Source organism: Chamaea fasciata, unplaced genomic scaffold, assembly GCF_029207755.1.
Source record: "Chamaea fasciata isolate MVZ Bird 193981 ecotype frontalis unplaced genomic scaffold, bChaFas1.0.hap1 SCAF_2, whole genome shotgun sequence".
Lineage (NCBI taxonomy): Eukaryota > Metazoa > Chordata > Aves > Passeriformes > Sylviidae > Chamaea > Chamaea fasciata.
The window spans coordinates 43,196,014-43,208,529 of NW_027094087.1; the positions used below are offsets into that span (position 1 = coordinate 43,196,014).

General features: G+C 44.3%; 1 protein-coding gene across 3 annotated transcripts in view; it reads right to left on the reverse strand.

Annotated features, from left to right (window-relative positions):
- Window positions 1-5,370: 5,370 nt before the first annotated feature.
- RDX (radixin) overlaps window positions 5,371-12,516 on the reverse strand; it is a 44,904-nt gene continuing 37,758 nt past the window's right edge. The window contains exon 15 of one of the 3 annotated variants that reach the window (XM_066175805.1): window positions 5,371-6,021. In XM_066175805.1, coding sequence (XP_066031902.1) covers window positions 5,985-6,021 — 37 coding nt within the window. In that variant the 3' untranslated portion in view covers window positions 5,371-5,984. Of the gene's footprint in view, window positions 6,022-10,358; window positions 10,387-12,516 lie in introns of those variants that run through there. The other 2 variants (XM_066175807.1, XM_066175806.1) reach the window with 2 other exon arrangements.

The window sequence follows — 12,516 nt, forward strand, 5'->3', positions numbered from 1 at the left end:
TTGGTTTAGAAGGGGCCTCAGAGATCATCCAGTCCCACACCCCTTGCCATGGGAAGAGATACCTTTCACTGGACCTGGTCAGCTTGGCCTTGGACATCACCAGGGATGGGGCATCCACAGCTTCCCTGGGTATCCTGCTCCAGTACCTCACCATGGTCACAGTGAAGAATTTCTTCCTAACATCTAATCTAAACCTATTTTAGCTTAAAACCATTGCCCCTTGTCCTATCTGCCCACACAGAGAGTCCATTTCCCTCCTTTTTGTAATCCCCCTTAAGATCCCAGAAGGTGCTGTAAGCCCTCCCAGAAGCCTCTCTTCTCCAGGCTGAACAAACCCAACTCTCTCAGGCTGTCTTCATAGGGGAGGTGCTCCAGCCCTCTGATCATCTCTGTGACCCTCTGGACCTGCTCATACAGGCCAACATCTTTCTTGAGCTGAGGACCCCAGAGCTGGAGACAGCAGCATTGCAGGTGGGGGTCTCACGAGGGCAGGATCCACTTCCTTGCCCTGCTGGCCACAAGCAGGATACAAGTGGTTTTCTGGGCTATGAGCACACATTGTTGACTCGTGTCCAGCTTTTCATCCACAAGAAACCCCAGATCTCCACAGTCCTTCTTTCAGTAAGTTCTCATTTTCAGGGTTGCGCTGACCCAGGTGTAGCATCTTGCACCTGGACCTGTTGAACTTCCCTCGGGATGACATCCTATCCTATCTTCCAGGTATGTCAGCTGCACCACCCAGTATGGTGCCACATGCAGACTTGCTGAGGGTGCTGTTAAGATTAAAGAGCACCAGTCCCAGGACAGAGCCGTGAGGGACATCACCCATCACCAGCCTCCTCCTGGACATTAAAGCATGGACCACAAACCTCTGGCTGCATCAATCCAGCCAATTTCTTATAGGTGATTTGCTGGCACAGGTTGGATTTCAGTTTTTCAGATTGCTTCAAGAATGCCAAATACAGCCTTTTTTTTTTTTTTTTTTTGTCAAAACATCAAGCTGCTGGTGTTTTCTCCCTTGGGCTGAACAAGGACTGTAAGTTTCCCCAATTAGCTCAATTCCCTAAATCCCATGAGATCTGTCTACATCACCTGCAGGGCAGGCCTGGAGACCCTGTCACCTGTTTGGAAATTTCTCTTGCAAAAGCTTTAACAAAATGCCAGCGAGCCTGACAGGCATCACAGCAGCCCCTGATGTGTTGTGACACTGGAGATGAAAGGGCTCTGTCACTCAGCCTGGAGCTGAAACCTGAACTTGACAACCTGCATGACCTTGTCTGGAGGCTGCTGTACAAACACAAAGGGATGCTCCTTGCAAGACCATTTCCAAGCAGGACAAAGTGTCACCTTGGGCTGCTCTGGGCAGCATCCTCCAGCCTCGCAGGATCTTTGAGCTCATTTTGTGCTGAAGACATGGAGAGATTTTGTGTCCTGGTGCATGAACTGCCCCCTTCGCTGTAACTGTAAAAAAAAAGCTGGCCTGAACTGGCCACATTATGAGCACATGCATTAAATACCACCATCATCCTGCTCCTCAGTGTCACAGCAGAGGACCTGTTACAGCACCCATTCCTGGGACACCTGGTGTGGCACAGCCAGCGGCACAAGTGTTGAAAATGGTTGAAGCTGCCTCCACCTGCCAGCTTTGTCACACACCCTGTTCCACTCGGCCTCCCCAGCAGGCTCCCACAGTCCTACAACCGGCACCAGGAAGGCGCTGCTGCCCTGCATTTCCCTACCCATCCCTGGGGACGTGTCCAACCCACAAGCCTGTTCAAGGAGAGCTTGGGAAAAGCTTCACACTGAGGAAGACCTGCATAAATCCAGCTAGTAGGAGACCCAGGAGATCAGTCCTCCCTGCAGTTCTGCAGGGCAGGACAGGGGTGGCTCGAGGAGCAGGGGTGTCTCACTCCAAGCATGGCCACGAGGGGGGTGCTGGGGCACACGTGAGCACTCAGTGCCAGTGGTGCAAAACATGTTCTGGTGCCATTCCATCTGATGGTCTCTATAGCAACAGTCAGGCTTTTTCTTTCCCAGTTGAACTGCCAAGAGCAGCAGGTAGATATGATGGAAATTCAACGCTGCTATTAACTTACATGAGCTGGGTGAAGTGTAAGCAAGAGGAGTGTGGGGGATAAGGAGCTGGCAATGTTCTCCAGGCAGGTTCCTTACACCAGCCAAGATCACCTTACAGAGATCCCCAATTGCACCCTGGAACCACAGCTGCAGTGGTGGTTTGGGTGACCCAACATTCCAACCCTCAGGAACTGGCCTGAAAGGGAGAAAATTGCATTAGGGTCTGGCCAGGGTGCCTGAGAGAAGGAATTTTTGGGTTTCATCCAGCTCTACAGAACTCAGGTATGCACAAACCTGGATTTTAACTTATGTTTTACCAATTTCAGGAATAGAAAGTCTATTTTCCCTGGTGGGGAAAAAAAGTGAACTGAACTCAGTGACAGGACTCCCTGTCTCAGGCAGTGTTTTGCTACCTGCTCTCTCACTGCAGCCACCTCCAGCAGTTGTTGGGGACTTTGGCATGAGTCACATGTTTACAGAGTGCCTATAACCACAGAGCTGCTGGGGCTCAAACCCAGTTAAACATTTTGGGGTTTTTGGGAGGTGCAGACCACGGTGATCCTCAGTACTGACCTGCCCCCAGTGTTCTGCCCTGGTCTCATCCTGGTCACAATGGTTAGGAGAGGCAGATGTTTCAGGAACTGCAGAGAGGGATGATGCTATGTGTGTTTGTTTGTTTGCTTATTTAATACCTGATTAAATGAGCTTCCCTTGGTTCCTCCGCGACAAAGTGATTTAATTAATGCTGAAACTCTGCGTACACAGGATGCAGCAAAGCTGTTCATGGTTGGCATGGGCTACATCTATAGAATTATTTCGGAAAAAGGAAAACGTCAGCATGATAAAAATGGAAAGTGTTAGTGTGCCATGTGCCACCAGGAAATGGGGCTGCTATCCTATTCTAAACCTGGATCAGACTTAAAATCAAAGTTAACTTGTTCACCCCAACTTTTAAAATTTAAAACTAATTTAATGGAATACCCACCCCCAGCTGAGGGCCAGCAAGTGCTGGCAGGCTTCCACTCACTAACTCATCAGTGCATATCAAAACATTGCGCTATGGAAAGCCAAGCAGCAGCAGAGCTTCAGTCAGACCATCACAAAAAACTGGGAAGAGATCCCCAAACGGCTGCAGGTTTACAGCATTGCCCTCTGCAGTCAGGGCAGTGAGGTGGCTGAGCTGCGAGACTCGGGGTGTCTGCACCCCAGTGACTGCCTGCCCAGCTGGCCAGGGCCACCTGCAGCCCAGCTTCTTCCAAATCCACACCCTGCTGCAGCCACAGATGCAAAGACCACTGGTGAATTTAGAGGAAAGACCCAGGATGAACTGCAAGGAGAAGCAAAGCTGCTGGCCAGCCATCAAGTGTGGAAACAGCCTGTAGGAGAGAGGAACAAGAAGGACACCACCGTTTCAAGTGGTAATCAAGTTGCTTCCTGCCTTACAGACGAGGCGCCGCTCTTTGATGCCAGACATTCACAGGCACGATTGAATTCACTCTCTCCTTCCCTGCAGGATGGCATTTTTCATCATACAACTCTGCTACAACATTTCAGATCTTTCCCTACAGGTAAATACCAATCTGCAATTCCAACAACATCCTCACCAGGGTAGAATCCTGACTGCCGCGGAGGTGAATGAGAAACCTGCTTCACCCGACCAGAGGCAGGACCGCGCCCCCCTCCCCTCCCCCCGCAGGGCAGAGACTGGGACTATTTCCGACCATTTAGGTTCCTCCAAAGCGGCTGCTGCAGCAGAGCAAGCCTAGTTCCCAGGCTGGGTCCTCCAGCAGCTGCCAGGGGAGAGCTGCCACCCCTTCCCAGACCAGCTCCTGCTGATTACTAGCAGCAGGTGGAACCTGCATGTTCCAGCTAATGAGCTGCCAATCCGACCTGTCAGAGCCAGACCAGGCCAGGTGAGCAACGCTACAATCAACAGTGAGAGGGAGCCCAAAGCTTTCATTATATCAGAACCTCTATTTCGTTTGTTTTTAAACTTGGCTGCTAGTACACTTCATCTGGCCCAATTCCCCCTCTGCAGGACATCCACTAGAGAACTTCAACACAGACTAGAGAAGATAAAAAGCATCCTAGGCAGCACTAGACAAAACCCTCGGGAACATTTTGTGGTGGCACTGAAGATAAATTTGCACAAAAGGGTCTTACAACCTTTAACTGTTGGTACCTGAAGCAAGCAGTCCCAAAGAGGGCCACTCCAAGCAGCAGATATTGCAGAAACACCTGCTAGACATAAAACTCATGGAGGCCACTGTGCCTTGGTCTCCTGAGCACCAGGAACATCTCCAAGCCCCCACATGGGTCATGCAGGGAGAGGGAAGCTGCAGAAACAATTTCAAATAATCACTCAAGTGCTGAGCAAGCCAGTCCCAAGACCCCAGTGCTGGCCCATGTGTGCAAATCAGACCCTGAAAGTCCACAGCTTTGGATTTTATGTTCCTCTTAGCATCCTAAACCCAAACCTTGTCTTCTAAGGGCTGAGCCAGGGTCTTGCTTCAGCTGGTGGTGTGCAGGTATGCCAATCAGAGGCAGGGGAGGCTTCCTTCTCGACAGCCCCTGTCTCTGCAAGGGCTTCAGCAGGAGCCTGGCCATGACCCACTGCCCACCCTCCCCACCTGCAGTCCTGAGGTGTGGGGGATGTGGCTCCAAACCCTGCCAGGATGGAGGGTCTAGGACACTCAGCCAAGCTGGAGGGCTGCTGCCAGAAGTGGTGCCTACAGGAGGCACAGCAGCAGCACCAAGGCAGGTCCCAGGTCTGTGGGGTGCTTGCAGGGCCCCGGGGCAGCTTCCTCCTTGGGTGGTTATCACCCAATGATTTTGGGCACATGCCAGAGGCTTTGGCAGCTGCTGCTCCAGACCAAGTCCTCTGATGGATCTACTGGCACAGTTCCCAGTGCAGGAAGCCATTGTGCAAGAAGGCACTGCAAGGAACACAAAGTTCACTCTGAGAAATATACCAAGGTTTGGTATATTCCCAGGAGGTGCTAGCGGGATTTGAGGATAATTTGGGTGTCTACTCAGTTAACAGCTTCTTTAATTATCAGCTGTCTTTTCCTTCAAGAGTAACCCATTTTTTGTAAATAAAGCTTCTCATTGGCTTACCTGGTCACAGCACAAGTTATTTACCTGGAAACTCCACTTTGGATTGGTGCTATAAAATGAATTAAAACTCAGAGAAGTGAAAGAAAACCCACTAGTACCACTGATCATCAAATGAATAGTGATTCTTTGGATGAATGTTAAAACCCATTTATTCAGGCTTTTGTGCAGGGTGCACAGTCCAGCAGTTACGTATACACAGTATGCACATCCTGACAGCATACAAAAAGGCAAGGAGCAACGGGTGCTTACACTGGGAATGTATGTACAGACATATTAAACTGGGATTTTTACATTAGAAAATTATCTGACACTGTTCAGGTATCATCAAGGCTATTAGAAATTGTGTAGAAAACCAATAAAACTTGGAAAGTATCTACTGTTATTTCACTTTACCCAGGCTGGATATAAGTCAGGCTTCCCACACTACATCACTTGTGGACAAAGCCTACAGGACGCCCCAAGCACTTTGGAGGGTCACATTACTCTAGCACATCCCATTACAAGTTAAAGATTAACACATTAGTATTATTTCCTGTTTTCCTGGAAAGAACAATAGCTTAAATACTTCAAATAGCTAATTTTCTCCTTGGAAAAAGACCACAAAGGAAAGATTTAGAGACCATGACAGAATCAAACACTAATGAAATGTTGTAACCAGCACTTCCTGGTCCTTCCAAAACTCTTCACAGACCAGGCACCTAATTTAAAGCACTGTACACTGTCCAGATTTACAGAAGTGCAATAGCAGGCCTTGGCAGACCCCAGGTCTTCTGCAGATCTTTACCTTGCTCCTATCCTAAGGGTTGCAAGAGATCGTACTTTTGTAACCTGCACAGAAAGACAGAGAAGATCAAATAGATTTAGCAAAAGGATACTCAACAATAGAAATATGCAGCAATATCATGAGCCATACTTCACTTCCTGTAGCTATTGCATATTTAATTTCCAACTGAGCTTTTTTCCTAAGGTGTCAGCAGAACAAGGGAGCACCAGAAACACAGTGATTTCAGAAACACACAATTCTTGTGGCCAAGGCACCCAGGGGCACCCAGAACCCATCTTCACAGACTTTCAGCTTCAAGAGCAGGTCCAACTGTCTACATACTCTTCTATGCCAATTTTTTCCACATAGCAGTCCAGTTTTGGTATCAAATTTTAGCATTACAAAGAACCTAACTGAAAATTCACCCAGGCAGTAGTTTTAAAGGACCAATCCCCTCTTCCAGGTAATACAAACCACATGTGGGTGCAACACAGATTGTGTTACAACTACTCCCAAAGATGGCTGAAATAAAATGCCTTGTGCACAAATACACCAAATACAGGACTTATTTGTAGAACATTCAATCACAGCCCATTTGATTTCAGACATATTTTCCTTTTAGCACAGTACATGTGCTGCTTGCTGCGTAAGCTCTAGCATTCAGTTTATTCCGTTTGTTCCTTTGCATGAGCCTTTTGGAGTAAAAGGTGAGGACAGCAAAAAGAATCTCTCTCAAATTCATTTCTCTCCTAACGTTTAAAGTTCTCTGGTGGAAATCTTTACAATGAGTCAAAACTTACTTGAGCGCAAACACATTTCAAAAATATATATTTTCCATGTTGAGTTTTACAAAAAAAAAATGTTGAAGTGGCTTGAATATTGCCTTCCTTTTGGAGAATGACTTCCTATGACTAGGCAAAGAATAACCAGTATTTTATATTCAACCTTCTTATGTGAACCTTTCTTTGTTGTGAACATCTCTGTAAGTACCAATATATCATAATACTCTTCAAAATTAATCAGGAAAACCAGCAAATAACCAGATTCTCTTTGACATTAATAAGCATAGGGAATTAGCAGCTATTAAAAAGAAAGAAGCCTTCAGTAGCTTTTTTTTTTTTTCCCCATTTTTGAATGCAGGTACAGCATGTAACATGTAGGAACTTCAAAATTCTATACCACAGCCTGTTCCCCTCACAGACAATTTTCTGGCACAGAAAGTCAGCAAGAACTTCCAGGGCTTGACCATAAGCAAATAAAGCATGTGGTTAACACCGGTGTTTTAAAAGTCTGACAGCAATTCCTGGACATGGGTGGGGTAAAGAAACAGGTTTCTGTCAGTGAGTGAAACTGTAGGCTGGGAGGGCACCACTGAAACCAGTGAAATGTTTCCTGGTACTAAGAGGTCCCCAGGAACAGCTGGCTTTCACAGGTGGCTAAAATCAAACATGCAGATAAGTACATTTGATTTTGAAATCAACAACAAAACTGAACCATATTCACTCTGCCTGCTGTGATGTTTTTTTAATGGTATCTTAAATACAGTTTTTAAAAGTCTCATTTTTAAAACTATTCAAGATCAAAGTTCCTGTAAGTAGCAACTTGTACATTTCACTTTAATACAGCCATTACAAGGCCTGATGCCACATGCTGTATTAGAAATCTCCAGTTTAACCATGCTATCTATATGTTTTTAATATATATGTGCACATATATACATTCATATAAATTATCAAGCTCAGTTAAACACAAAACAAGTCATGATACCTTTCTCTCAGAAAACAGCTCCTTCCATTAAGCTGTAGATTGCAAAGATAATTTCAGTGTCATAGGCAAAACATAATTTTACAAAATTGCTGGAGAGGAAAGAAAGCATTTTTACTCTTAAATTGGTGAAATAAGCCACAACAGAAGTAATTAAGGGACATATGACTGAAGAATGATTCAATATTTTCCTCTCCAGTGCTCTCAAAATAATCCAGCAAGTGCAAATAAAAAAAAAAAGCCATGTGAGTTTTACCAAAGTACTTTTTTATCATGAATTTAGTTTGAGAAGTCCACCTTGCCATCCCTGTCTGCCTCCGTTTTTCACCTTGAGTCTAAGGTCTAATTAGTCAGCTAAGTGCAACACATTTTTTTGGTAGGACTTCAGGCTTAAACTTACCCTCACAATGTTTTTAAACTAATAATTATGCAACATCTTCCTTCCCTGTCTTAATTTGCATTCTCATATTGTAACAAAGTTATTTAATTGCACTGAAGCGCTCAGTAATGTCAACTGAAATCTGTTCTTCAGATGAAATAAAAGGCATGACACATTAGCAAGAAAAGAAAAAAAAAAAAAAACACCAAAAAACAAAGACAAGCCCAAACCAAGCAGTAAAGCAGCAAGGAGAAGCGAGATGTAAGAACAAGTACAGAGAAGACTGGGAGAAGCACATATGAAAGGGCCATCCCAAACAATACAGAAGAAAGGCTACTGCTAGAAAGAAGCAGAATTCCAGAATTTATTTTTATGGCTCTCTATTAAAATGAACAGAGACAGGTATTTTCCCCCCACACCTGCCACTGTTTTTTACAGACAGGACAGGCTGAAGAACCATGGGATACCTGACTCCTGCTCTCAGGTATCTGTGCTTATGCTATAGAGGAGTTCAGCTTTTACAAGTGACCTGCAGAGAAGGTTCAAGCCAGACAGGAATATAACAATAAATAAATCTTTATTTAGGACCCCACAGGAAAAGCCAACTATTTCATGGCTGCTTTTTTTTATTATTATTTTTATTTTTACATGCGGGACACCTATTATGCAGAAAAGCAAAGCTCTGCTGTTCAAGCAGGAATAACCATCCTGCTCCAGTGCTTTCTCCTGCCTAGTCCAGACAGCCAGATGAGCTACACAGTGAAAGCACAGAATTTCTCTCTCCCCCACATGCTCCCTTTGTGCACGTGAGCAGGCTCAAAGCTGAACCTCATGGGGATAAACACTGTGATTCAGATTCTACATTAACATATTTGTTTTCTGACATTTTCTCCAGAAAGCTACCAGCAATTATTAACTAGTCAAACTCAATTATTTATGCTATAAGGTGGCATATGCCATTGCAGGTCTGAAAAGAGAACATGCACCCAAACTTAATCCAAAGACTATTTGGAGAAGCAGCAGTAATAGTTCTAAATTTGAAGATGATGAGTTCACTGGCTTTGCTGAAAACAATACTAAGGTCCCAAGTGCAAAAGAAGAAAGAGCTGTGCTTCCAAATGGTATGGAAAAGTAGAACTGGGACTGAGCAGCAAGACAGATGCTCAAAACACCGCTCACAAGAGAAGAGATCCAAGAATTCAAAAGGTGAATTAAACTGAAGAAACACTATCAAGGACATGAAACAAACAGTGGAGTGCTGATTAACGGTGTGAAGATTTCTTATAATTTTTAGAAATTTCTCTGATGTGTGAACAAGGTTGCCTGAATCTCAGACGCTGAACCTGCTCACTTGGACGTAAATGAACTTGTCCCCAGCAATAAAGGCAGCAGCAGGATCGACTCATCTGTGCATTCTGGATGTTATTTCTCAACTTTGCTGAAGACTGAAATGCACTTGGCAGAAAAGTTTTGAGCCTCGGTCTCAATGCAAATTAATCTCTTTCTGGCAACACAACTGCAATTACCATATTCACAGAGATTATTAATTAATCAGAAGTGCTATTTGAATAAAAGTGTGGCTCGTTGATATATTTTAAGAAAGCATTTGACACAGATGTCAACCATTCTGGGAAAGCTCAGTTTAGCAGAATGTTACTGAAGCCACAGATTAAGAAGTTAAATACTGTATCAAGTTTAAAGAAGAAATGGAGGGTGAATAAGAGGTGTGAAAGCTGAGGCTGCAGAGAGCTGCGGATACAAGATCCCGCTGAGCCCAGGGCAGGCAGCCGCAGGGTTGTGGAGCGATTACCGTTTCACTGGGGCACACGGGTTTCGTGTTACTGGAACAAGCAGTGGGGCAGCAGGACCCTGCATGTGCACGGCTCCTGGCCCTACAGAAATGTGCCGGGGCAGAATTACCACACTCTAGAGGAAGTTATAACACAGAGGCCAGGCTGGGAGCACATGGCCTTAAGAACTTCAAGACCTTTTAGTGCTGGGCAGCAGGCTTTCTAAAAGCCTTCAAATAATGGCAACTCCTCCTCTGTAAATAAGGTAGCTTAAAAGCAAACAAACAAACAAAACCCCAAAAACAAATAAGCACAAAGAGCAATGCAATTGTCCTACCTCTGAGCTTGATCTCTTTTCACCTGATCCACTTACCCAGAGCACAGGAAACATTAACTCTCATGCACATGTGCATTAGGAACATTTGCACCAACCAGGCCGCCTCCTTTGATGTGCATTTCCATCTCCCCTCATTTCTTCTGCTGCCTAAAGCCTACTGCTGTAAACAGAAACACTCTTCACATATTATGTACAAAAGCCAATACAAACACCTCATGGAATATCAGCAATTCAAAATGCTCTGTTTCCTCCTTGTCATCCCTAAACTATGAGCTATGTGGGCATAATCCGTCTCTTCCTGAGGCACTGCTGCAAGTATTGTGGTCCCTTCTGAAGAAATTCGATAGCTTGGTGAGCCCATTTCATTCACATTGAACAAAACATATACATTTGATATGGCAGCAATCTCTTGGGTGGAAGGAATAAAACAAAAAAAAGCAAAGCAAAGCTTCTTTAATAGCACTCCAAAGTGGCAGCTTATCAACTCAGACAGTAAAGCGAACACAAGTGACAAACTCCATGAATCAAAACAAAATCAGGCAACTGGCCTATGCCTATGGATCTAGACTCAGCTCAGTGAAAAGTGCAACTTGCTCCAGAAAATTGGCTGCTAAATTTGCTAAACAGATTATTGGTCACATACCTGCCACAGGACTACACTGAAAAGGAGTCCTGCACACAAGTAAATAAATGAACCAGTAGGGGAATCTGGTGCACATTTGCATTTGGGGCTTTCTCCCCTCTTTGAGCCCTCTACCATCACACCAGCCCTTCAGCTTTAAGTTGCCCCTTGCTGCTGACTGGCTTCCCAAACTGGGTAAAGGAGCAGCCAGGCAGAACTCCCCTGCCTGCAGACCAATTTTGTGGGGAGGAAAGGCACTGGACTGTGCTGCTCGGGAGGGGAGCAGTGGGACACGGCTCTTGGCAGGTGCCCAGCCAGAAGCATCTCCTCAGCCACCCAGGCAGCACAGCATTCCCACTGGGAAGCAGGTACTCTCCGCCTACAAGCACAAACAGCAGAATATGCCCCAAGGGAGTCAAAGAAATCACCACTGTTTGTATGCTGATACATTGACACATATTACATTTTCCAGAAACATCTCCCAGCTAAGATGAATTAAATTATGTGTATGAGACAACTTCTATTAATAAGTGAACTTTGCTCTTTTGTAAGGAAGCTTTCAATTTTATGTTGCTATTTTTACTCCAAGTTCATTTACAAACACCAGGATCAACTACCTCAGCCCACTTGGATACATCGTCTTTGTTAAAATCCGACATCTTGGGCAGAACAACTTTTTTAAACAGACAGGGAAAACGCTTGCATAAAGTTCCTCTTCAAAAGCAAAAGGTTTTAATTATTTTAATCTCTATATTTTCTTTAAAAATTTAGAGAAAATATTTGTGGTACTTTTTTCTTCAGAAGTTTGAAATACCTCATTTAGAACAAATCTCCTTTTTTTTTCCTCAGAGGTGCTCAAAGCAGGTGATTTGAAAAACCCTAGAGAATGTGTTTTAAGAAAAAAAGCAAAAGCACAATAATGCTTTCCAAACTGGTACAAGTTACAGAAAATGTAGGTTTTGATCTGTAGAATGGACTACTTCAAGACGACAGAATACCTTCTTGCATAACAAGGCATTCTGTTTGACTATAATAGTCTGTAAATAGTGGCACTATTTGGCATCTTTTTCTATCTACCTCAAGGGCATATTTTTGAAAAAATAGTCTTTCAAAGCACTTACCTCCCCCTTTCAAGCACAATATTGGGAAGCTACATACCTATACAGAAGCTCTCTAACAAGTGAGAAACCTCAGAGCTAAGGCTTCAGCAGGAGAGGCTCCAACAAGAGGGAAGTTTTAAACTAGAAATATGCACGTTTACAAATACCAAGTTTTAATTCCTCATGGCAATTCTGCCCTACGGAGCAACAGAAAGGGTCATGTGCTTGTACTGAGTGCAGGGCCAAACAAATTCAAGAGAGAATGGAATGGCACCTGAGAAGAGGTCTAATTTATGTGAAAACATTTTAGCAGGTTATTTGTATGCCTATTTACATGGGACGGTTCCTGTCCTTTTCAAGTGTGTTAGAGAAATGAAAAAGCCCACTAACTTGCCATTGTTTAAAACACATGGCCATGCATGTGTTTGGACACCACTGTTCACTATAAGGTGCAGTATTTAAAAAAAAAAAACAAAAACCACCAGATCAAGGTTTCACAATAATTAAGATATTGACCCATTAAACTAAATTTCACTTAACCTGGGGCTAAGCAATATGTAGGCAGTGA